At 39.5% G+C, this 27,390-nt stretch overlaps 1 protein-coding gene across 2 annotated transcripts in view; it reads left to right on the top strand.

The window, feature by feature from the left end:
- The window catches only part of DACH2 (dachshund family transcription factor 2), a 486,020-nt gene that overhangs the window by 450,253 nt on the left and 8,377 nt on the right, over nucleotides 1-27,390 (top strand). For both annotated transcript variants that reach the window (XM_024195110.2, XM_024195111.2), the window contains 4 exons: nucleotides 9,623-9,768; nucleotides 10,382-10,529; nucleotides 15,946-16,089; nucleotides 19,129-19,194. In XM_024195110.2, the coding sequence (XP_024050878.2) occupies nucleotides 9,623-9,768; nucleotides 10,382-10,529; nucleotides 15,946-16,089; nucleotides 19,129-19,194 (504 nt within the window). The remainder of the gene's footprint in view (nucleotides 1-9,622; nucleotides 9,769-10,381; nucleotides 10,530-15,945; nucleotides 16,090-19,128; nucleotides 19,195-27,390) is intronic.

The following is a 27,390-nucleotide window of genomic DNA, read 5'->3' on the forward strand; positions in this document are numbered from 1 at the left end:
CTGTTTTCAGCACACAACCACACGCGCATACAAATCTGGGATTTGTATGGACACTTGGCTCGGTAGACAACTTGTGATGCATTTATTTAGCTAGCTATGTGTCCAAATCCCCAACATTTCAGATGAAGCTGTGTGGGTGCCAAGTAGGAGTGTAAACATGTATACAATGTTGGGTTAAAATTAGGCCCTGGCTGTCACGGGGATCAGGAAGAATCTATACAGTAGATTTGTTTTTGTAAATAAGAAAAATAATGAAATTTTCCCAACTTGATTTTTAGTTTTAAATTATTGAAATCTTGTTACTCTTAAAAGGTTACTGCTGCATTATCTAAAATATTGCAGCCTTGCTTCTGTTTGATAACATTGTTGCCATAGATACTATGGGAGAAAGGTCTAAAGAGAAAGAATATGGTGGGAAAATGGAAAACCTATGCAAAAAAATTTTTATATGTGGTAAACAGCCAAATTATTATTAGAGTGAATGAGATGTTAATGAATAGCCAGATCACTGCCTCTTTTGGTTCAGGGTGGGGAAAGGGAATTGTTTTAAATTTTATCCCGACATTTTCTTAGAACCTTCTGATTACACCACAGCAGGCAACTCCTCTGAAAGAAAGAATTCAAAGTCTAAAACCCTTATGTCCCCTGGATGATCCGTGTTGCCTTTTGGCCTGCTTTGGTTCCCTGTCAGCATGGCTCCTGGTATGGCTTCCGCCGCTGGCTATAGCCCCTAGAACATCTCTTAAAGGCATTGGGGGAAGGGGGACAGTTTCCACTAAGGAGCTAATATAGCTTTGCACTATATTAATTTCTGAGCAGATTTTCCAGCAGGGTTGAGGGAACGATGCATGTAGTCCCCCATCCTCCCTGATCTTTACCGCCTGTTGTACTACTCCCCTCTGTGTATAGATAGGGCCTGAAGTTATTATACTAATTATGTAAACTGACGTTCTTACAGTATGTGAGAGGACAGGGCAGTGAGCAAAGAGAGGCACTTAAAAACACCTACAGTATGACAACAAGTAGTAGAGTAATTGCTGAAAAAGAAGTCTTTTCTGCCATGCCTTCCCTTCAACATCTGTTGCTCCATATGGAGTCATAAATATTTGCAACAAAATAGTTGAAGAAATAATCTCAACATTAATAGAAAAAGGCTGAATCTGCCAAGAAAATTTAAGTGTTTTTTTTTCTTGGCAAGTTTTACCCACCCAACCTTATCTGAGAGTTTACATCTCAGTGGAAGAATAGTCTGACAGCAGTGAAACCTAAACCTTACCATGAGAAGCACATGTCAATTTGAATAGGAAACAGTTAATTCAGAAAGATTTTGTAGACATCATAGTTTTTTGCCCTCTCTTGCTTTGCATCCCTCTGATCCACAATGGGGAGATCTTTGGAAAGCTCTGTAATAAAAGTGTTCTTGGCTTTTACAGCATAGTTCAAATCCTTGCTTTTGTAGCTGGCCACTAGAAATAATAATTGTATATTTATGCGGGGGAATGGCAAGGTTAATATTACTAGCAGGTGCCTGTTATTTTAATAAAGCTTCAGAAAGTTGTCATATGGCAAATAAAATTTGATAGTACTTGACTTTTCATGTAGGTTTAAGGACTGCTTTGTAAAGGTCCATTAAGGGAACATCAGTTCAAAACTCCAAGTTACAAAAGCTGCATAACTCCTATTAGAACCTAAATATGAGAATAAAATAACCAGACTACAAATTGTAAATAGTAGGATATTATTTAATATATTGTTTGGTAAGTATTTTATAGGAAATGGCTATTGTATGAGTAGAATTTGTTTGTACTTACAAGTTTTGTTAAAGAACAGGACCGTACCCAGGTGGTGATGGGATTTTTTTTTAAACTTTATTTTTATTAAACCCTGCATGTTGATTTTTACACTGAAGCTATTTGTAAAGTAGCTCGCAAGACCATTTCCCAGGCTTGACACCAGCAAACAGTATGCATTGTTCCACAATTTCTTATTCAATATTGCAAAATAAATCTCATCTAACTTGATTCTTTCCTTGTTAAGGTTTAAATTAATAAAAACCCCTTGTTTTTATTGTAAGAGCCAAGTATATTTTAAATATGTGCAACTATAAATAGGTATAATTTTCAATGGTACTAATGAGAGCCCACTGATGTAAATGTCAAATCTGTATAATTATCCATGTGTCCCTTGTTAAAGAGTGTACAGCTAAAGACAAATTGCAAATTGTTGTTTCAACCTATTCTAGTCAAGTTTTCCATTCCAGGGCTATCTGATCCGTCTTTCCATTGAAATACTTCCTAAGTGCCTACTTCATAAAATCCTCCTGGTAAATGTACCCTCATAACTCCTGAAAACAGCTCTATAGAAAGGGCAGTATATGCATTGCTTACACTATTTTCTCTCTTATTTACTACTGCAAATAGTCTGCTTTTCTTAAGCCTTCACATTGCTTCAAGTGTTATAGAAGTGATCTACGTTTTCCCCTGGATGTGTTGAAAACAATTACAAGGTTTTATTCAACACTTCTTCAAAACAAAATAAATTGATTTTTAGAGTGAGTGGATGAAAAGCACAAGGGGACTGAATAAGGTGATGTGGAGAATAGCTGGCTTTACTGTTTACTGCTAGCTTCCAAAGCTTTTAGGGCATCCTGAAAATTCATACATAATGGTTAAGTTTTATGGTTAAAGTGAGGGGTTTTTTTTATTGTAAAGTGCACTAGTGAAAAACACTATTGTGACATGAAGTGATATAGAGCCTTTTTTAAATGGATCAAAGTTCGATTTAAAGTTGGTATATTGGAATAATCAGCTGCTCTCCAATTGCCCTCATTAACCTTCTGCATTCAGGGAGTGTAATTAAGAAAAAAAGAGAGTTATTTTAAATTTGGCACCTGAATCACATGCTTAAAGCAGTTAATTTTTTTGACTTGTGACCGATTAGGAGGCTGCATCACTTTTCTCATTGATTAAAAGAACTGCTCACCTCCTGGCAGAGAAGCAGTGAGGGTTTGCAGAGCTGTTAAGTCATTGCAGACAGATAACTGTCTTTGCAGACTTCATATATATTCCATACGTGTTTGAAATAAACACATCTTCTTTACTGTCTGTCCCACTGTAGTGGAAACTGATCCCACAACTTACTAAGGAAGCATTGGAGCTGCCAAGATTAAAAAAAAAAAATAATAATCAAACAAAATCTTCACTTTGATAAACAGCCCTGCATGAGTTTGAGGGCCTGAGCCTACATGAGGATTCACAGGTGTCAACCCTTAGCTTGATGAGAATCCTACCAAAATAAATTGTCAAGAGTTCCACTGACTTTCAGGCATAAGTATCCTTGTGGGTGCATCCCTTTGGAGGATCAGGGCCTAAATCTGTGTACAGGGAGACTAGATTTTTTTTTTGACACAGTAGTACTAGTCAGCAGTGTCCATTGACTTCAATTAGAGTTGTAAATGTTCAGTTCTTTTAAAAGATAGGTGCACAGCACCTCCTGTGTTTTACACCTCCTACTATATACAACTACAGGCATCTTTTCTTAAATAGGTACAGGAGAGAATACATTGCTGCAAAATATTTTTCCTTTAATGAAACATATGGGACCTGATCCTAAAATAGGGGGCAATTTGATTTAAAAAATTTTTTTGAAAGGGAATAATGTTTTCAGTAGTGGACAGACTAGATTTTATCTATCCCAGTAAGTTGGTGCAGAGGAAAATAAGTATTTGTAACTATATCTTCAATCCCTTCCCCCATTCAAAGAACACAACAACTGTCTACAGCTTTCCCGTAAGGATGTAGGTTTCCACCACTTCATCACTTGTAGAAAAAAAATACAAAAGGTTATCACTATCATGATTATTCTTAATTTCTTCTTGACAACCTTTGAGAAGTCTTTGTCCATCACAAGCAGGGCACATTGCATACATAGCACTAAGATGGTTTATTAAGAAAGACCAGAAATTTGAGTGATACTAAGCAAGAGAAAAAGAGCCTGTGTAGAGGAGCGCACTCACTCCTGCGGCATCTCCTGCTGGTTGTCTCGGGAATTAGCTCTTCCAGCATCCTGGAGCACCCCCTGCAGGTCGGTGATCCACCTGTCCTCTGGCCCCTGTGTCCCTCCCAGACCCCAGTGCCCTTGTATCTGGGGTGCTGCCCCCTGGCAGTACACCCCTCAGTACTAGGGTCTCCCCTCCCTGGGGAACTCCCACCCACTATCCCTACCTCACCTCAGAATAAGGCCACTGCCAGTCTCCAACTAGCCCCTGTTCCCTGGGGCAGACTGCAGTATAGGCCACTCATCACAGGCAAGGTTGTGTTTGGACCTGCTGCCTTGGCCTTGGCCTAGCCCTAGGCTGCCCTCTGCAACCCCCAGTACCCCTTGGCCTCCTGCTAGGCTGCAGCCTGGGGCCATCTAGGCTGGAGTGCCCCAGCCCTACTCCACTACAGGTACCCTATGTCTAGCTTCCCTGCAGCCAGGCCCTTCTCTTCCTGGATGCAGAGAGGGACTCCCTGGGCTCCTGGCTCACAGCCTTTTTATACAGGCCAGCTGGGGCCTGATTGGGGCGTGGCCCAACTGCAGCCACTTCCCCCAATCAGCCAGGGTTTTACCTTGCCCAGCTCCAGCCATCTGTAGGGCTTTTCCAACCCCTCCAGGGCTGGAGCAGGTGTTCACCCCGCTACAGCCTGGTATGGTTACAAACCAAACAAAAACCAATGCAAGCAACTAAAACTTAAGTCTAGGAAGTTATATCTTTGCCTACAACAGTTTCTCACTTAAGCTAGTTACCAGCTGCTCCTTCCTTTCAGGCCAAGAGGATCCAGTTTTCACAGACTCATAAGGTGCTGCGCCCTACCTGGTTGATAAAAAGGCTTTTTTCCCTCCCCTTATGTTACCCATACTCCATTGTCTCCACTGTGAGAGCAGGAAGGTATCCTGAGGTGCAGACTCTGTCACCTGGCATGTTTACTAAGTTATCTCCTCTGCTTGTTTGCTTGATGGCATTGGTTACCTTATATGTAATCAAGCTGGTCAGACAGGAAATCCACATTGCTTTGTCAGGCTTCTTGCATGCTCTGCCTCCCAAACAGTTTTTTTTAAGACCATATTTACAGCACACACATTAAAAAAAAAAAAAAACCTTTATCTACACTACCCATACATACATAACACAATGATTTGTCAGCCCCAGTGTGTCACCAGTTTATGCATGATCCCTTATATGGCTTTTAGATAAATATTATGATAATTATGTGTTGTGTGTGTCAGACCTGATATGAGTTAATATATGGTGGGCCCTCTGCCTAGGGGCGGCTCTATGTATTTTTCCGCCCCAAGCACGGCAGTCAGGCAGCCTTCGACGGCATGCCTGAGGGAGGTCCGCCAGTCCCACGCCTTCGGCATACCTGCCGCCGAATCGCCGCTGAAACCGCGGGACCGGCGGACCTCCCACAGGCATGCCGCTGAAGGCAGCCTGACTGCCACCCTCACAGCGACCGGCAGGCCGCCCCCCGCGGCTTGCCGCCCCAGGCACGCGCTTGGTGCGTTGGTGCCTGGAGTCGCCCCTGCCTCTGCCACTTGGCATCGAGGGGGCGCTTACGGTCATACATAGTCTTATGGCCTAGTGCAGCTGTGTCAGCCCCAGTGTTGCCGGTAGAGTTTCCCAACTGATTATATTTGTACTAGTTCTGACAACCGAGGACTAAGCCCTACACAAGTAATTTTTTTACCTCTCCAACCCAGACCCACATGTTTGTCACCTCTCCTGAACTGTAAACCCTTTGAGGCTATCACTGTAGCTGCTTAGGTTGGGGAGATAGGGTAACAAAATTAATCAGATGTGTGTAGACGTTAGCCAATCAGGAGCAATGGGTGCCAACTTGGTGGGCTTATAAATAATGTTTTAGGATGTGAATAGAAGGGAACTAGATTGTTTTCATACTCGTAGTCTATCAAGTGTGTGAGGTGCATATCACATAGAGTTAAAAGAATGTGCTTAACTAGCAGGTTTCTTCTTTAATAAAAATACTGACTAGCCTATTGGTAGTGCGCTGCACTTTCAGGTTAGAGACTAGTCACATAGCATCTATTCCCAGTCCTGATTTTTAGTCCATAGGCTGGAGTTTCACTTCCCAATCAGGGCTGGGCAAGAGACTGGTGAGCCAGAAGATGAACTACAGTGGTCTGTTGGATCTACAGAAAAATTTTTAGTCATCTAAAATGTAGTTTTCAGGAGTAGCATTCAATTCATTCTTGGTATTTACTGTATATTTCTTTTCTGCAAATATAATTCTTACCATCCTTTATGTCTAGTCAGCACAGCCTCAAGCAAGAAATTAAAATAAAAAGACTTGCCCTCTAAATGGACTCCTGAATGCTATTACAAAGTGTGCCAGGTTTAACAAACAGGCTCAATAAAAGCAGGCTTCACTTTGCCTCAATAAATGGAAAGGTTGTTTGTGTCCTTGGTTAGATAGTAGTTGTCCCAGCTGTATTTCTTGTTTATTCTATTGTGTTATATTTATGAATGCTGCTTTTAATATGTACAGTTCTAGAGGGCTTTAAATTCAAAATGTTTGAGTCAAAACCTTTTCTTCTTTTACTATAAAAAGATGTACTTATTTAACCCACAAAATATGCTTCCAGCACTTGCCCACTTTTTAATTACTTTGTCAATTAGGATTTCTCAAGCCTCGCTAATACATTTCTGCCGTTGTGTGCACTTATTCAGACTGTGGACAAAATGTAGACACCATTCAGATGTGAAGACCTATTACAAGATTGAAATAGATTTCTAATGCATTTATCATTCATCTTTGCAGCGTGTGATTTCAATCAGAAAAAAATGATGAATGGTTTGACAGTTTCCACCCATATACGCTAAAACATAATATGCTTCTACTAGTTTTCAGCTATTACAGACTTTAACATGCAATGTGACCTTGGTCTGCAAAGCATGTTTGGTTAGCACAAAAACTTAATCATAAGGAGTCATAAGTAGAATCCTTCTTCTTTACTGCCCTTTTTCTGGGACTAGGAAATTTATTGCTTGTGGGACAGGTAGGATATGAACAATGGGCCAAATAGAGTCCAGGGTTATCTCATCTGTGTGAAAACTGCTGCTGAAAATCGATGTGACCTCTGCTACACTGTCATCCCAATTCCCACCCTCTGTGTCCTATTTGTCTTTTGGTAGAAGCTTAGATCTGTGTGCTGTCTCTATGTGTCTCTCTTGGGCCAGATTATCAAAATGAATCATTGCCTGCATACCTCTTATATTTCTATTTATTTTCCTGGTGTTGACTAGGTCTGATGAAATATGATTCTTTTTGCATTTGATCCTCACTGCAGCAAGCAGCACCTAATTTAGCTGTGTCTATCTCTTTAAAGAAGAGTAATACTATTTTGAAACTTCAATCTACTGTATAGCAACATTACAAACCATAGACCATGAAACCTGTCTTCACAGTCAATAGTAATTTTCCTTTCAGCCAATTTAATAGTATTACTTTCATCTCCAAGTAGGAGAGATTTCTAGACATTTTAAAGCTGTTATAGTTTTCGGTTATGCATACTTTATGTATTGCTCTCCTTTTGAGATGCCACTTTTGTTTAGTCTGCCTTAACTCTGTAGCATAAATGTAATTTCTGTGTAATATCATATGCAACAGCTAATCAATTAATTTTAAGAATTCTACTTATATAAAATATTTAAACAGGAGAAATGGTATATAGTCTTTGAATCGGTAAGATTGCAGTGGTCTGAATATGTAAACACAGTTGTTTAAAAATAGATAATTTATATGACATAGATCCAGTTTATAAAATGTTAGCTACATAGATGTGAATATGATGTAGGTTTTTGTTATTAATACTTGAGGCATCATTATGAAGATGTTCCATTCAATGCTCTCACACAGTGAAGACAAAATACTCCCTAATATAGATTTCAACAAATACAGGAAAACTACTAGCACTCCTGGGTTAGTTGTTGGCAAATGTATTTCAGAAACATAACACGTTGTCTTGTTCAAGAGATGCCCAAGGAATTTGTTTTTCAAGCTATATAATATTACCAATGTAAAGACCTGCAGTTTAATTTCTGTCATAGTATTTGTAACTGATGTACTGATTCCCTCTGCATTTTTTTTTTTAATGCTGAGGGGGAAAGCCCTGTAAATATGATGTGATCTAATTGTAAATCTTAGAATTAATATGACCAAGGGACTTGACAAATGAAACTATCAGGATTGGTTGTGCAATTGCCTTTAGAAAACACATGCATCATGCATTTATGATCAATATATTAGTTTCAAGCTTTACTAAAAAGCAATTGCTGTGAAGATGTTCTTCATAACTTCTGCAACTGCCAAAGGAATTAAAGGGGTGTTTCATGGATTCCACAGGAACACTACACAGATATATTTCTAGACATTTCAGATTCAAAGAACATACAACACAACACCTGATGTAAAATAACCGATTGAAGATTTTTGTTCTATAGGTCTCAGCAGTAAGCTTGATACTTAAAGCCATTATGTGTAGAGGAGGGTTTAAAAAAAGGTGATATGTCAGTTATTGCTCTGCAACAGTGGTTTGCAAATTTTATTCATTTGTGGATTCCTAAAAAAATTCGAATGGTGGTGCGGACCCCTTTGGAAATCTTAGCCATAGGCTGTGGACCCTGAGAGGTTTGCGGACCACAGGTTGAAAACTACTGCTCTACAATATTCATTAGTGACAGTGTTAATTCATAAAAAATGTTTTGGGCTCAGACGGGTTGGTGAAAAACATTTTAAAATGATGTTGCTTCTTTGGAGATTGCCCGTCCATGATGTAAAAAGTTAATGTGTTGCCTGTCAAATAGGGAATACTGTATTGGGCCAGAATCCTGCAATTTAGAAAAGGCACACCAGTTTGGCTACGTATTGTAAATTGCAGGAGAAGGGGTTCTCCCTACTCTACCATGATACTGCCCCCTTTCCATTGCCTGACTTACTTCAGAATACACCCTTTCTCTTTTTACCCTAGATGAAACAACTCACCTAAAATACTCAAAGCATGTTTAGCTAATGCTGAACACTAGAAAGGATGACAATAGCAAGATACTCTGTAGGAAAATCTGAACTGACATTTCACCTACAACTGAGACTCAGTGTCATCAAGCCAAGAGGGAATAACTGAGTTGATTTGACTCTGGGAGGAGAAAATCAAAGGGAAGGAGAACTGATAAATTCCCTGACTATAGAGGATTTCTTTGGTTGTAACAGAAAAACCCTACTTTTCATTATTCTCTGATAAACAATTCAGATCTAATGACCTGAGTAACATAGCTATAATTCTGTAATATACTGACATTTGGGGTATGACATAATATTAGTGCACCTCCTCCAGGCTGCTCAGCGTGATTTTTCTTTAACTTGTACTATTTTTCAGCCTTACCATAATCACAATTCTTGCTGCCGTAAGACAAACAATGCCAATTTTGCTATAATAGTTATGAGTTGATTTTAAGGTGAATTAAGTCCTGGCCTTTAAACATTTCAGTCACCTGCCTGTATAAGAAGGTTACCATTGCCAATATATTAACTTTCTGATGTTGCTTTCTAATATGTCTTTACAGAAGAGGTCCAAATTGCTATTCCAATAATGAAACCAACCTTAGATAAAGTCCAACTGGCTGGACAGACCTTGCCTCCTGGATTCCCTGCACCATTTCTTTTTGCTGATGGTTTATCATCAGTAGAAACTCTGTTAACCAACATTCAGGTAAATTATCGGGACCAGAGCTACATAATGATAAATTAACTCATAAAGAATGAACATGCAGCATTCCCATTTATTTAGTAATTCATACATTCTACAAAATCATATTTCTTTGGATTCAGAGTAATCTGTAAAATCAGATCTATTTTAATTAGATTTTTTGAAGCAAACTGAAGAATGCTAGCTACACTTGATAGTTTGTTTAAAATGCAGTGCAAGAGTTAAACTTTTCAGAACAGCAGTAATATGTCTCTCTTAGGGTTTTTCCCCCCTGATTGTACAGAACATGCGAATACATATGTGCAGTTTATCTATGTTTGTGTTTCTTGAGTCCTCACATGTCTTTTACTTAAGTTTAGTTTTTGTGTGATAAAAAACCTCAACAGGATGAATTTGGAAAAGCTATTTTGAATGAGTCCACACCCCAAAGTTGCTCATAGAATATTAAATATGATATAGCTGCCTAATCTTCTCAGTTATATTCAAAGGTCTACAAGTTTCCTGTCATATTTTTTTCTATTCGCTCACAGATAATAAGATCAAATGATGATGCTTTATGCTACCATTGAGATTAAATGTAATTTTTCACAAGGCTGATGTATGTGTGTGCTTTTAGGGTCTACTGAAAGTAGCTGTGGACAACGCACGAGTCCAGGAAAAACAGATACAGCAGGAAAAGAAAGAGTTAAAGATGGAGCTTTGTAGAGAGAGAGAACTGAGAGAGAGCTTAGAAAGGCAACTTACAGCTGAGCTGCAAAGCAGAGGTAAGTGAATTAAGAATGGACTTTAGATATGTTTTGCCTGCTCTGAGCTGCTGGTGACTTGGACTTAGCTAGCAATCATAGATTAGCATAATACAGTAGTGGACAAACTGTTAAAGAAAGATTTAAAGTTTAATGTAAAACAAGTTTTTCTTCAGGCAGATCGGAAAAAAACTGACTGTAGGACTGTATCTAGAGGATAACTGGCCACAAAATATTTTGGCAGCGCCCCTAGTTGAGAGCTGATTCAGTTCCATGGCTTTCACATGTATTATTACCAGTCCTTCTGTGGGTTCTTAACTTGAATTCTTGATCTGGCAGCTTTAATTTATTCTGTGTTTCCAACTATTATCTTCACCAGTGAGGAGCAGTCTTATTTTGAGAAAGATTCACAAGGAAAATACATTTCTAAAATGTGTTTACACCAGAATTTCTTTCATCATCTTCCCTCTGAGCTAGCCCATCCTTTTGGGGGTAATTATTACACTAACAGGGAGGCTAGTCAGTTTGCTTCATTTGCAGATGACTCCAGTGCCACACCATGGATCAGTTGGGAGGAGAAGATGCTTATCCAAAACTGTCCTTCCCTGAGATCAGAAGCAAATAACCTTACTAATTCTCCTGTCGTATCATGGAGGGAAACACGATATAGCTCTTAAACTGGATCTTGTAAGGCTGTAACATGAAGTATAATCACAACAGCACCATGATTGTGTTAGTTTTATAATATGGAGTCTTTAAGTGTAACATTTTTCACTGTGGTATTGCAAAGAGAGCAGACTTGTCCAAAGTTCAGAATCTACATTACAGGGCAATATGAAATGAGTCGAAGTTATAGTGAACGTGCTAAAATACTTTCCATGGATTATATCAAATTCTACCCTTATATGCATATCTGCAGCTTCTCCTGAAGTTGAGACTGGATTATGGGGACAACTCCTATTCTCAGTGCCAAGCCTGAGTAGATGGCCTGGGGAACTCTAGGAGTCAGAAGTGAATGTAGAGAAAACTCCCCGGAGATAATTAAATTGCAGAGGACCTGCAATTTGTTGTACCCCCACAATCCAAAGGAAAGAAAGGCTGGTATATTCTCATAAGGTGAAATTCACCCCTATGTAAAAGGCCAGCACAAAATCTGTGCATCGCTTAAGGTTCATTTAAACCATCACAATCCTTACATGAGACTGAAGTGATGTATAGACTTTGCAAAAAGAACAGGAGTACTTGTGGCACCTTAGAGACTAACAAATTTATTAGAGCATAAGCTTTCGTGGGCTACAACCCACTTCTTCGGATGCATATAGAGTGAAACATATATTGAGGAGATATATATACACACATACAGAGAGCATGTGTATATATATCTCCTCAATATATGTTTCACTCTATATGCATCCGAAGAAGTGGGTTGTAGCCCACGAAAGCTTATGCTCTAATAAATTTGTTAGTCTCTAAGGTGCCACAAGTACTCCTGTTCTTTTTGCGGATACAGACTAACACGGCTGCTACTCTGAAACCTGTCGTATAGACTTTGGTGGCCTCCAGCACAGGACTGAGTTTCACCAACAATCACTGATGCATCAGCCTTGATTTTGTTCCTCTCCCAGACCATCTCCGTCTGTGCAGAAAGAGCTCCCATGGACCTGGTCTTTGTTTCACAAAAGAATGCACAGAGATTGCTGAATTCCCAGCATCATGTCCCCCTCCCCACATTGTAGTGGAACTGCAGCACTTTTGCTGCAGGCAGGAACCTCTATGGCTGACTGGAGTAAGAAGGCAGGATTTGCTCCTATGTGAATACTGGAAGATTGAAACTGAATCAGGCTTTGGTAGTCTCAAGATGCTGCTGTATCTGAAAATAAACAGAATTAAATACCTTCATAAAGCTGCCATAGCTTTACAATCTACGTGATAATAGACTTCTTTACACTTTAAAGAAGTATTTTGATTACATTTTAAAATATTAAAAAGCACTAAAGTCCTTCCATTCCAGTCTTAGACCAGATAGAGTGAGATTGGCAATATATCATCTGAGATGATCTGAACTATAACTTCAATATATAACTTCAGTTTTAAATGTAGTATGAAATTAGTTGAAAGGACTTTTCAATGCAGGCTGGGCTGCTTGACTTTGAGTACGCCAGTTATTTCAGTGGAGACTACTTGTACGCGTAAAGAAGCTGGTTTTGGCTGTCCTCTAACTAGATCACTAGAGAGAGCTGGGTAAAGTACTTGCAGCGAACAATTGATGTGAACATGGAAACAGTGACCAAAAAGACACCGTAATATGGTTAAATGCAGAGGCCGTGACTTTATTACCTGACTGGGGTAACCACCCCAAACTACCTGGCAGGGTTGTCCAGTATGAAGCAATGGACACCGGTGGCCCTGATGGACTGTAAATCTGGGGTGAGTGTGAAAGCCATGCACCCTCAGTTTTAGGGTCCTGACTCACCTTCGTGCTGGAGGTAGGAGAGATGAGGGGAGCCACAATATGCAGCAGACATTGATGTATTCCACCTTTGCCATGCCATGTGTGTCCAGAACCAATGGACAAGCCAGTCCTCCTGAACTCCTTTTCCGCTTACATTTCCTTCTCATGGGACCTAACCTATCAGTTCTCCGAATCTGTTTTTTGAAGTCCATTGTTCTTATTCTCCTGCGCTCACTCCTTCCTTTCCTTAGAATCATGAAATTTATCATTTCGGAGTCACTGTCACTCAAATTGCCCTCCATATTTGCTCCCAATTTCTTCCTGCTGCTCAGACTCAAGCCTAAAATGGCTGTCCTTCTGGTTACTTCCTCTACTTTCTGAAACAAAATGTTCCCCCCAATACCTTCTAGGAACTTATTGCAAAGTTTGTGTTTTGCCATATTTCTTTCCCAACTGATGTCTGGGTAGTTAAAGTCCACCATTACTATCAGGTCTTGTATTTTGGATATTTTTGTTATTCCTTATCCAACACCTTCCTGACTGGATAGTCTACAGTAGACCCGTACCATGACATTACCCCTATTATTTTTTTACCCCTTCTACCTTTACCAAGAGACCTTCAATTGGTCTGTCTCTCACCTACTGCTGGACCTCAAAACAAGTATATATATTCTCAGTATATAAAATAGCATCCCCTATTCCATCCTGCTGGTCTTTCCTGAACAAGCTATACCCCTCTACATAAATATTCCAGTCACAAGACTGATCCCACCAAGTCTCTTTGATGCCAGTTAAATAATAAATGAGCTTTTGGATTAATACTTCAAGTTCTTCCTGTTTACTCCCCATACTCCTTCCATTTGTGTAGGCATCTAAGCTGTTGACATGATTCCCTCACCGATTTCCTGCTTATTGCTCCTATGACCCTAATGTAATTTTCCTTGTCCCCCCAACATCTAGGCCTCTGTTTAACTTTCCTTTTTTATACTTACCTGTGGGCTTTTGTTCTCATTTAATGCTCTCGGTTAATATTTGAGGGACTGATTCACCCTTCCTCAAGGCATGTAGCACTGTTCTTTACAAGCACCCCCCCCCAATGAAACAATAGGACTGCATGCAGAAGAAGGCTACCCTTGAAGCAGGGTAGCTGAATCTAGGTCTTAATCTTCCCAACTGTTATAAAGGATATTGAAGCAGTTTCAGGAAAAACATTTTCATTTTTTGAGCTCTTCAAAGAAAATGGCATTCCAATGGATAGTGCACACTCCTGGGACTCAGGAGACCTTAGTCTCTGCTACTGATCTTCTGGGTGAACTTGGGCAAGTCACTGCACTTATTTGTGCCTCAGTTTCCCCATCTGTTCAACGGGGATAATAATACATAACTCCTTTGCAAAGTGCTTTGAGATCTACTGATGAAAAAAGCAGTATTTAAGAGTTAGGTATTATTCTTATAATACTTTTACCTATTTTGACCTGAGTGTTGGACCAAAATTCTGGATCTGATGGGTTGTTTCTGTTAGGAGGAGAAATTGATGGACAGAATCAGATATTTCTTAGATCCAATCCTGATTTGTTTTGTTATTTAAACACAAATAACGTACAAAGGCCTGTTTTCCTGAACACAGTAAGACTCAACACAGCAGGAGGGAGCAGGGCCGCCCAGAGGATTCAGGGGGCCTGGGGTCTTCGGCAGCGGGTCCCGGAGCGGAAGGACCCCCCGCCGCCAAAGACCCGGAGCGGAAGAAGCTCCAGGGGCCCAGGCCCCGCGAGAGTTTTCTGGGGCCCCCGGAGCGAGTGAAGAACCCCGCTCCAGGGGCCCCGAAAAACTCTCGTGGGGGCCCCTGCGGGGCCCGGAGCCTGGGGCAAATTGCCCCACTTGCCCCCCCCCCTCTGGGCAGCCCTGGGAGGCAGTCTCTTTGCTGACAGTTCCAAGCCTCTTTCCAGTTAACACTATGCCCAAAAAGCTCTCTCTCTGGGCTTTCTCTCAGAAGTACGCTCCTGCTACTGTTCTGATTGTCTCCTTGATTTCTCCTTCTCTGCCTATCTTGGGCTGCTTCTGCTCACAAATACAGACGCCTCCATCAAACAATACCCAACTCCCTGCATTTGCATTCAGTCCCTGGTGCAGTACCTCCACCCACATAGCTCAGCTTTTGACTGGCCTTGCAAGTGGTCGTGGCTCCTGCAGTTTCAGCCATTTTACTCCAAAATGAGTCTGACTGCTTTTACATTTATTGTGAATGAAGGACGCTCTCATGCCCACCAGCTTCAATGAGGTTTCACCCCAACTCCATAATAGTATTGATCATTCCAGATTTTATAGTACCTGGGAATTCAAACATAGCAAATTCCATTTCCTTTTAATATTGGAAAATACCACTGGATGTCAAAGTAGTAAATAAATGCTCTGGTAGGTCAATGTGAATATCACTGGTCCCAGCATCTGACACATGCTTTGCATACATTACTAATATAATTGGAGTTGTATGTAGAAAGCAAACAGTCATCGGGGAAGGTGGGTCTAATATTCTCAATGACAAAGAGAAGAGTTGGAATGGAAGACTAGACACATGTCATTGCTGAGGAAATTAAATTTTTATTAGAATTGGTGTAAAACAAAACTCCAAGTCCAAACTCCCTCAGACTTTGTGAAATGCAAATCCAAAACTAGTCCAAATTTCACTGCTGGTCCCTCAGCCTGATTCTGTCATGCTTGCTTACACTGAATGGTATACTGCCATCAATGGGATGCTCACTCTCATTGAGGATAGCGGGATCAGGACATTTAAAATTTTATGATCCAAACATTTTCACATTTTGGATATGGATCTATAATTTTTGTAGCAGACCCATTTCTGATATTTTCCTCTCCTGGCTCCACAGAGCTTGAATGTCAGCTGATAAGTATCTTTGTTATGAAAGCATTATTTATAGCTTACTTGGAACTATTTAATGAAGTCTTTGAACTACATTTATTTTCCAGCAACAATTCAAAAGCGCTTGAAGAAAGAGAAAAAAGCAAAGAGAAAATTGCAGGAAGCCCTGGAGTTTGAATCAAAGAGGAGAGAACAAGTGGAACAGGCACTTAAACAGGCCACGTCGGGTGATGGTCTCAGGATGTTAAATGGTAATGTTTTAGTTGGACTTTGACAATTAAGTTAGAATTATGTTTATCAGTTCTAATTAGCTGGAAAATATAAAATAGCACTAGAGATGCAAAAAACAAAGTCTAGTTTTTAAACACGAGCCTTGTCCAGAAATAATTAAAAAACAAATTTAAGTCAAGTGCTCTGGGTCATGAATTAAACAAGAAAAAATAAGTAAGTCTAGATCTAGAAAGAAAGAGGAGGACAGACATACAAATAATGCAGGAATGCCAAGAAAGACTACACATTATTACCCTAGAAACCTGTTACAGTGATGGCTGGGTCTGTGTGAAACTTGTTGGTTTCAGTTTGCATGAGGTTCTGTGACTTTCCCATCTGTGCAGATTCAGTTTCATAATTATTGAATTTCATTCCAAAAGTTCAACTTGTTCAAACTCATTATGAACTCGTTCAAACTGAAGACTTATTAAGCTTACTACGGGCTTGTCTACACTGGCAACATTAAAATGCTGCCGCGGCAGCGCTTTAACGTGGCTTGTGTAGTCGTGGCAGAGCACTGGGAGAGAGCTCTCCCAGCACTCTAAAGAAACCACCTCCACAAGGGGCATAGCTCCCAGTGCTGGCTCACTGTCTATACTCGCACGTTACAGCACTGAAACTTGCAGCGCTGAGGGGGGTGTCTTTTACACCCCTGAGCGAGAAAGTTGCAGCGCTGTAAAGTGCCAGTGTAGACAAGCTCTACATTGCGTAAATCTTTGTGACTGTTTAGGTTCACAGCCATCTCAAGTATTGTAAACTAAAACCACACAACTTAATTTCCAGAAATATATGAATAACCAAGGACAACAAGTTCTATCAAGTGATATTAAAAAATATTGAGTCTAAAGAGATCTGAACAAAAATTAGCACTTCTGTTTCTGTGTTTTCACTTGGTTTCAGGTTCTGTCGCAAAAGGTTTACACAGCCAGTCAACTGATGACTGTGTTGGAGTAAATTGAATCTTGATATAACCTAAGATCTATTTGCTTGATTTTTTTCAGAGGTGCCAAGGATCTGCAGCTCCCATTGACTTCACTGGAATTTGTAGATGCTCAGCATTTCTGAAAATCATGTCAGGGTTGTCAGTACTCCACTAATTTTATCAGCATATAGTTAAATCTACAATTAATTGTGCTCCTTTAGACATTTAGACAACTACTTAATTTGCAATCAGGTAGATGTCTATAGTTAACACCTGCAAGAAGCACAAATGCTGGTATTTAGATGTTAATCTGATTTCACCAGCAAATCAGGTAGCTCATTAGCACCCAACACCACAATTTAATTGCAGGCACAATTTTATGCCCATAACATTTGAAGGGTGATTGTGAAGAATTTTGTTTTTAAATTAACTCTGATGGTCTGTCCCTGTAACAGATACTGTTGTTAGTTACAGATGATTTTGTTGTTTTATGAACATACAGCATATATTTTAAAAGGTTAATAAAACCCTTTAGAAATATGTACTGAATGCCCCAGATAATTGGGAAAGGAGGACATTCAGATTATTGCTAGTTTAAAACGCAGCCTTTGTTCTTATTTATTCCTTCAGATCCATGACATTCAGACCCAGTGACTCTCTCTCTGTGCGATGCACCAGCATACACTCTGTATGTATATACAAATACCAGTAAGGGCAAGGAAAGCCCATTTGGCTACAGTCATTTGTGATTTTTTTTTAAACATTTATATATATGATAAAAATATTAAAATCTTTGCAACACTATAAAAGTATGGAATTTACCTTCTTCTGTACACCTGCACTGGTCCCTAGTGAGGGTTAGCGGTGGTTAGGATGTGACCAGCTGAGTGCATGCTAGTCCATAGTACCAAACAAGTACTGGCAAGTCTGGATGTCACAGACCTAAAGGAGGAAACAATAAAGGTAAGTTTAAACTAGCAGAATAGTTATTGGGGCATTTAGCACAAAATTCTAAAGTTGTATGACTCCTTACACTATATTTGCAGGTCCCTTTTAAATAAGCTCTGCCAAAGTTTCTAAGTGCTATATTATAAAGGGAAAGCAGATGTTTCCACAGGATGGGGGAGGGCATGAATTCAAATCACATACGCCTCATGTTAATCCTTGATGGCATTGAATGGTATAGTGGCATCTGTTATCCCAACACTCCTGGGTGTTTGAGCCCCAAAGCACCCACAGACACTGCCTACAAAGACATTATCAGCATTAAACTATGGTTCAGACATGTATATGTGTGTGTGTTACATTGTTAGAACATCTCTCCTAACTTGGGAATAAGAACGCATTCAGTTTGGTGGGAGTTTCCTTTCAGAGATTTGGAAGTGCTTCACATTTCAAATTATTAAACATATATAATTTTGCTATGGGACCTAAAGCATTCTTAGAAAAGACTTGGAAAGAAATCTTGTACAATTTCTGCTTGAAGTGTGTGTGTGTGTGTGTATATATATATATGTATACACACACACAGTAGAGGGTTAACACAAGCTTGAGAAAAAACATTTAAATAACTATAACAAATATATGATATACTGCTAGTCTTCTTTAGGGGAATATTTTAAAGACATTATCATGACATACAATTAGGGCAAGGAGGTAACAGTGTACAATGGCTTCAGATCATACCATTTGACACTCTCAACGGCATTGGCTGCCCTATCTAATATTTTGCTTTGCAAGTACGCTGCTAGGATGGGGCAATTTAGTTTAGTATTTTCCCCATCTGAATTTCCACTTTTTTCATGCGAGAGATGGCACCAGTACTCCAAAAGAGAATTTCACTGACATATTAATAACATATGCTGATTACTATCGTATCACCAGAGAATGTGTGAAGTATGTTAAAAATAATTCACTATAAGACTGGCAATCCTTTTTCACATTTGATAAACAATTTACTACTGGAAATTCTGTGAAATGCCAATGTTTTATGCAGGACTAGTGTAAGTTAAAGATCGTCCTGGTTTGCAATAAGTATTTTTCTAAAGCTGCATCAAGGAAGGACAAAGACATTAATCTTAAGTGTCACATTTTTCAGAAGCTGGAATCCCAGACATGGAAATAGAACACAATGGAACTCAACATGACAGTGCAGCAATGCAAGGTGCAGTATACTTCACACTGTTATTTAAAAATCTATAATTTGTGGTATTCCAGAGAAATGAGATTCAATGCAGCATCAGCTTGATCTAATTTTTCATGCCTGATGACAAATGCAGAAATTGCAGAACAGTCTGTTAGTTCATTTTTTGTTTAATCTAGAAAACAATTTAAAAAACACAGTAAATTTAGATGTGCAGGTATTAAATTAGTTTTAATCCAGTGTAAGCAAATCTCATACTTAACTGCCAAACTAGCACATATGTAGGTTTAATCCAAAAGATGTAATGTCTTGTGATTTTACATGCCTTTTAGAATTGCACATCTTTTGAGATAGTTTTAGTCCCTCTATTTACCCGCATGTCAAAATCAGAGGGTTGTGTGTGTGTGTATTATGTACACAAATATACACATACTGTATATATTTAAAATCATCACTAGAAGTGCAAACATAGCTAAGCCCAAATGACAAAATTATTACAAAGAATAGTGTCTTTACATATTTTATATGTATACCCATATGTCTTTACACACACAGTGTGTTTTCCCTCTCATGGTATGTCTACACTGTAGCTGGGACCGTTCTTCTGAACCTGGGTAGACAGACAAATGCCAGCTCTGCTCAAGCTAGTGTGCTAAAAATAATAGTATGGATGTTGTGGCACTGTCTAGTCACCTGAGCTCAGACAGGCTTCTACACAACATCTAAACTGCTGTTCTTAGCATACCAGAGCAGAACTAGATGGTGTCTTTTACCTGAGCTGGGAGGCACACTCCCAGATGCAGTGTAGACATACCCTCAGTTTCTCTCCCCCATCTTCATCAGTCCGTTTCTGAACCCATGGTATATCCTTGATACAAAGGTCATCCCCTGTTGAATTTCAAGTCTCAGTTGCAAAGTAGCAGAATTCTAGAGCTATTCAAATAAAAGGTTACCCAAATAATAGGCAAAACAATGAATTTTTTTCCTAGCCTTGTTCTTGGAAATGGTGTAAATATTTTGGGTGACATTTTCTCAGACAAACACATTCTGAGGCAAACATCCAGCATGGAAAATTTCAGCTGAAACAGTTAAAGCTTGACAAAGGTATAAGTAACCTTTTCTGGGTCTTCTAATCGAAAGTGTCATGCAACCTTAATAATAGCCAGTGCTACCAGTTCTGCCTAGAATATTCTTTAAAATGATTTACTTGACATTTTGATTACTAGTTTTGTATTTCTAATGATAATTTCAGTAACCTACTAAATGTGGAAAAATCATAATTACACATAAATGATTATGGTTTTGCAGTAAGTATTGAAATGTGGACGTTAGATAAAAAGAAATAAACAAATAGTTGGGATCTTCCCACTTAAATTTGGCAAACTAAAAATATACTTAAATCGTCTTTACGAAGCCCCAAAGCACTGACATCATTGTTGTTCACACAATGGAGGTATGAACCAAAGGTGTGATTGAATCCTATCAGAAAAGGAAGTAAATTTCCATATTTAATTGAAGAAAAAGCAAACATTTTCAAACGGGCGGGGCAAGTACGCTTTGGATCAGGCCCTAAATCAGGGATGGACAAACTACAGCCTGCAGGCCACACCTGGCCCTCAGCTCCCGCTGAGGAGCAGGGTCGGGGGGCTTGCCCCGCTCCACGCGGTTCCCAGGAAGCAGCCAGCATGATCCCTCTCTGGTTCCTACGTAGAACGCGCTGCCTTGTCCGCAGGCACTGCCCCCGCAACTCCCATTGGCCACATTTCCTACAGATGGCGTGGCGCCTGCGGATGGGGCAGCATGCAGAGCCACCTGGCCACGGCTCCTCATAGGAGCCAGAGGGGGGACATGCTTCCGGGAGCTGCTTGTGCTAAGCTCCGCCCTGAGCCCCCACCCGCGCCCCAATCCCCTGCTGCGATCCCCCTCCCGCCTTCCTAACCTCTCGATCCCAGCCCAGAGCCCCATCTTGTACCCCAGAGCCCACACCCCCAGCCAGTGCCCTCACCCCCCCATGCCCCAGCAGCCTGCCCCAGCCCTGATCCCCCTCCGAACCCCTCGGTCCCAGCCTGGAGCCCCCTCCTGCACCCCAAATGCCTCATCCCCAGCCCCAACCCAGAGCCCCCTCCTGCACCCTGAACTCATCATTTCTGGCTGCACCCCCAGCCGGAGGCCGCACCCCTACTCCCAATTTCATGAGCATTCATAGCCCGCCATACAATTTCCATACCCCGATGTGGCTCTCAGGCCAAAAAGTTTGCTCATCCCTGCCCTACATGATAGAATTTGAGAGTGGGAGGCTGGATATTCAGGGGCTAGGTTGAGCATTCCCCAGTTTGGTGCTCCCCTATAAATATAAAAATGACTGCATAAAATAGGACTCTGTATATTTTAGTTGTAAATCTATCAGAAACTCTTAACTGGGCAAATCATTGTCTTCATCTGATATTGTTCAAGTTAATGTTCTTTTATTATTTAAAATGGGTCCACAAAATTATGTAAAATTCCATTCTTCATAAGCATAGTGGTTAACTTTGATGAAGCTAAATGTCCTGCTAGAATTATTTTGGAATTTTGCAAATGCTAGATTCCAAGAATCTTTTTGTATGTTGGTGCACACAATGTCTAGTATTAACAACACCACAGAATCACAATTTCAGCTCTAACAGAAGGTTAGGTCCAAGCACAAAAAAGATTTTCTTTCCCTCATGCAGCGAAATAAGGGTAGAAATATTATCAGAATTCATCTTAAACATAGTTTATCACCAGTAACAAATGACTGCCATGGAGCCTTTCCAGACAATTCTGTTCATACTTAAAAGTGCTGTGAGCTTAGATAGTACTCTTACAAACCCACAATGAGCTTGTAAAATGGCTATTACGAAGCCCTCTCTAGCTAATACAGTATTAAGGTTTGTTTTGGCTTTCACTGCAATTCTGCTATGTAACTCTGTGTCCCATATCCTTTTACTCTATGTTGATACTGTATTATCTTTTTCCATTTTCTTTTGATTACACTTTTACAAAACTTGGCAGCTAAAACTGCCCTTTAGTCTTTAACAATTTAAATATATTCTCCATCACCATCTTCATTTGCTTGCTTTGTTTGTGGGGGTAACAATTCATGCATCCCTAATACAAAGCTATTTCCAAAAAATATCTACAGCTCATAGCAAAAATCTCTGGCATCAGTGAGGACTTTTCTTTTTCTGTTGTCAATAGCTCTGTTGGAGAGAAATCTATCATTCACACAGTGCCTTTCCTTTGAAATTCAGTTAGTTCCACTGCCAGTATCTCCTTAAGAAGGTTTAAAGGAGAATTACAAAAATATTGCATGACCACCTTTCACAGTAATTAAGTCACATCATATTTTATGCTCATTTCTTAAAATGATTTTATTAATGCAAGCTGTTCATGTACTAGGATTCTGATATGCATTATAAATCTTTTCAGTTTAGTTGGTTCCTTCTCTCTATGTTAATTGATCTGAAATTCTGTCCCGATAGTCCGACCCTTATATGTAACTTTCTCAATAATTATACTCACAATCCTCCTAAATGTTTAGTCTATCAGCCGAGTATGGCTTAAGCTGGATAAATCTTTTCAGCTGACAAAATAAAAAAATAATAGTCGCTCTTATGGTGATGTCCACTGCATAGTTGAATGGTGAAGGAAAGGGCGATGCATGCACACAAATACCGTTCCATTCCTCTTTCCATAACTTACTTGTGGGCCAGAAAGATAGCACGTCAACCTTTTTATCAACCAATCTCCGTTTCACATAAAATAAACATACTGGGTGTCATTAAGTGCACCTTCAGATCAATGATTTTTGCAAATGACATTCAAGTACCATTTGAGTAGTGCATTTTTGCTGATAAAAGCAAATTAAATTAGCACAACTACAAGTGTGCTGATAAAAACTAAAACTGAACAGCAGCACCATTAGCTAACAAAGTAATATTTTCTCTTTACTGCTTTCTGCCATTTAGTTATTATCCTATTGGAAATCTAATTATAATCCTTTTACTCCCTAGTCAAACTTCACAGTTTTTGCAAGCTTAGCACTGACAAGTGATTTCATTACATTTGATTGCCCGCACCCAGATTGACTTAACTTCACTCAGAGACCTAAAAGCCCTCTCAGTTTCTCAGATTCCCTGTTTGCACATTACAGCAACAGCTCCTTTAATTAATTAGCATGAACAGCAGTAACATGAACTGCTGAACAGAAAATAACATGATTTTATGATCGCAGGGAGACTTCTCCTTTTGCATGTTTATACCTTAGTTAACTTTTGTATGACTGTATTTCATTGTTGGGGGATATTGATACAATCATCAAAGCACATTATCTTAGTTTTTTATAAACAGATTAATACCAGGTGAACCAACATAAAAAGTATGAAGGCCCTAAATTTAAGTAAACAGATGACAGTATTGGGGAACTGACCTTTCTGTAATTTAAAAAAATATATTGAGAAATACACCATAAAGTACAAGGGCAAGGTGACACAATGCTACTGTAATTTTTGTTTTTGAAAAAGCCAGGAATATATTTAACAGGAGGACTGTCAATAAACATCAATAACTTCTTGCTTCTTTACACATTTTGCAAAGATAAAGGACTATTTAACTTTAGTATTTATTTTGCCATCTATTATTTATTCGTAAATCTGCTGGAACCCAACAGTTATTTTTTTAGTATCCCAATATGTGAAAGACAATTGTAAAATCAAGCCTCTGTGACAAACAGAAACCAGCCCAGTTTAAAAAAAAAAATCAGTTTAGTCCATCACTTTGTCACTGTACCGAATTCTGCCTCAAGGTGCATCCTACACTCCCACTGAAACCAGTTGCATTCAGTGGTGGTTGAGGATACTCAGCATCTCATAAGAGAGAAGTTCAACACCTTGCGGGACTGAGTCCCACAGTCCTACTCCCACTGAAGTCAATGCCAGAGCTTCAATAAGAACAGGCCAAGCCCTGTGAAAGTGTGTGTGTGTGTGCGATGGGGGGTGGGGATGAGGAATCAGATCCGGCACTTTGAGACTGGCACCTTGACTCTTCATTTAATAGAGCCCTAATATTTCTACTACTGCCCAGCAGGCTCTCAAATATCTTCCGTCTCCTGCCCAAGCCTCGTTTTATCTCTTCTATATGTATCCTCCTTTGTCTCATTCATGCCTGTTCCCATAAAGCAGTCTTTTCACTCTGGTTGCATTGGTAGTTTCTGCAGGGTTCCTTAAACTGTGAGTAGAGTTAAAAAAAATTAGTGTGTCTGTCATTTCCTTCATGTTCAACGGAACTTTTTGTTTTGTGAGACCCCTATATAGTGGTAGCTTCCCAAGGCAGACATATGATACCCCTCTGTTCTGCTAAATTAGTCCAAGCACCTCCCCCCACACCAAGAACTCCTTTTAGACAGTCAGTGGATCCACTGGTGTTTTCAGCCCTGGTTTTCAGGTGTTTTCAGCCCTGAGTAAGGATTCTAGTTTTTAATTTGTACTACTTAATTTTGTAATGTTACAAGAATAATTTTTCTGAAAAAAATACTGTAATGGTTCAATTATTAAAGTGTCAGATGATCTCTTCCATGTATTGTAACAAAAGCATCAGAAACTAAGCCTACACTTGATATAAGGATAGCAAAAGTTATATGCATCTCATGTGACTTCTGACCCAAAGCAGCTTGTTTGCTAGTCACCAGCTAGGAGCTTACAATTCTCATACATTATTAAAGAGCTCTTTTGAGTAAAATATAAATACAGTGCTTTTAAAATAACTATACCACTACTCTTAACCTGCATGTTAATTGGACATTTCATATGGAACATTTTTTGGGTTTAGGTGAAAGAGAGAGTTGGTTTTGTTTTGTTTTTTACTTTATGGAGAACTGGGGAAAGAAAATGATTTTTTTCAGCAGAAAGGCTTCCCCGTCCACAATATTCTATGTTCTCTTCATCTTCAGTTCTTAGGAAGGGGATGTGAACATTTTAATCAGAGAAGAAGCTTCAGTAGAAGCTTGAATCTTACCTCAGTGCTAACTACAACTCTGTCTTGCTGTGTGCTAACTACAACTCTGTCTTGCTGTGTGTTCAAATCTAACACCTGCATGTCTTGTATTCAATGTATGGTAGACTTGCCCTTGACTTCTGTAACTCATTAAAAAAAATTGCATTTTAGGTACAGGTTGCCAGCCCTCTCCACAAGGATGTGCAAACCACAACAGGGGTCGGGTTAGGGAAACAGAAAAGGGACATGTCCTATGATAACAAGCAAAATTCATGAAAAAAACTGCAGAGAAAAGTGTTTGACAGAAAGGTGATTCTGTGCTTGTTTGCCTCCCTCATTTTTCTTAAAGGAGCACTGTCAAGAACAGTAGGCTGAAAATGTCAGACTTTGCACACTTGTTTGGGGGTGGGGGAAGGAGAAGGACCAGAACAAATGGGCTTGCAGAAAAAAGAGGGATAAATTAAGTATGCAATGTGAATATATATGGAAATGGTAACTACTGCCTGTAGATTTTGTTCTGTTTAATATAAATTAAGACTTCAAAATTATTAAACAATTATGTTGTGGAAAAAAGAGAGATACACATACCTTGAAATGACCACTCTGTTAGGAAAGAAAACATAATCCTACAGGAAAATTACAATAATTAATATAGGATTTGGCTCACATAGAAACGGTGAGATCTTTACTTATGTTATACACTGCAGGAGGTGTGGGGAAGCTTTCTAAAGGTCTTGCTTATTAAGCGAGTCATGCATTTCACTGTAGGTTGTAAAACAGTATAACATGCACAGGGGGCTCATAAGCATTTTTCAGTGTTACAGAATATCATTTATGCACTTTTTATATTGTCAATATTACCCCTAGAGAATGAGATTAAGCTTTAAACTACTGTAACTCTACAGATTTGCTCACCTTTGTCTAATTTCATTTTTTAATAGAATGAAGCCCACATAAATGAATATTTGATTAAGGGATAAACCTAATAAAAGAATACATTTATTGAACACAGATTTATTCAAATCTTGACTATATAATACCATAAAATGCTATAAAAGGGTATGTGGGTTGCAGTTGGCTACGGGGAAGAGATACTGAATATTCTGCGGTACTATGAATTTTTGTCCATGTTTCATTGCCTTTCTCCCACAAATCGCATCAAGGATGCTTTTAAAACTTTAACTTCTTGTAGGTGGGGGTTGTGTGGAATTAGAGAATGCCATACAGTGACGTTTAATAGCACAACTAGTAATACAGAATTGTTTCTGATGTCTGATAAGTGCTCTTGAAACAAGAAATATTTAAATTACTCATTATCTGTATATTGCCAAACAGAACCTTGTAGACACAGGATGGCCATAATATGTCAGAGCCTCCATATTCAGATTCACATTTACAAGCACTAAGCTTCACCAAAGTCATTAAGGGAATGCCAATTCTGAATGAAGTGTTGGTATTTGAATATAAACTCCACATACCGACTGGTGGTATACTTGCAAATATGCTAGAACAGGGATTCTCAACCTTGTGTGGTAAATAGAGCTGTAATGTGTAAAAACAAAAACAAAAAATCCTGACAGCCCCAGGTCTAGAAGAATGACTGGGAATGAGGAGGTCTAATTCTAGTCCTCGCTGTTTGTTTTTAAGAGCACACTGTTCCAATACTACTTAATTTTGCCTCAGAATACTCCTATGAAGTGAAGTAATGGCATTGCTTCCATTTAACAGATTGGAAAACTGAAGCTTAGAGAATTTAGTGCCAAAATTTAAATAGCAAGCCAGTTTCAGCATTAAAATCCAGACCACTAGACAATATTGCCCTCATGCAAGTTACGTAATCACTGCTGACCCTCAAATTTTAACTATTTATAATAGAGTTATTAACTTTTACCAAGAATAAAATCAAGAAATATACTGCATTTAAGATATCCACAGAACTAGGCCTCAACAGAAGTGCTTTAGGTTAGGTAGAACACCTTAAACCAGTGAAGTGGAATTAGTCTCAACACTGAGCAGGGCCGGCTCTAGGCACCAGCAAAACAAGCTGGTGCTTGGGGCGGCACATTTTTAGGGGCGGCATGGCCGGCGCCAGAATGCCGCCCCTAAAAATGTGCCCCGGCCGCCCTAGCTCACCTCCGCTGCAGCTGCCACGGCGCGCGAAACAGCTGATTCGCGCGCCGCTACTCGCCCTCCCTCCCAGGCTCT

Source organism: Terrapene carolina, unplaced genomic scaffold, assembly GCF_002925995.2.
Source record: "Terrapene carolina triunguis isolate 2854851 unplaced genomic scaffold, T_m_triunguis-2.0 Scaffold131, whole genome shotgun sequence".
Lineage (NCBI taxonomy): Eukaryota > Metazoa > Chordata > Testudines > Emydidae > Terrapene > Terrapene triunguis.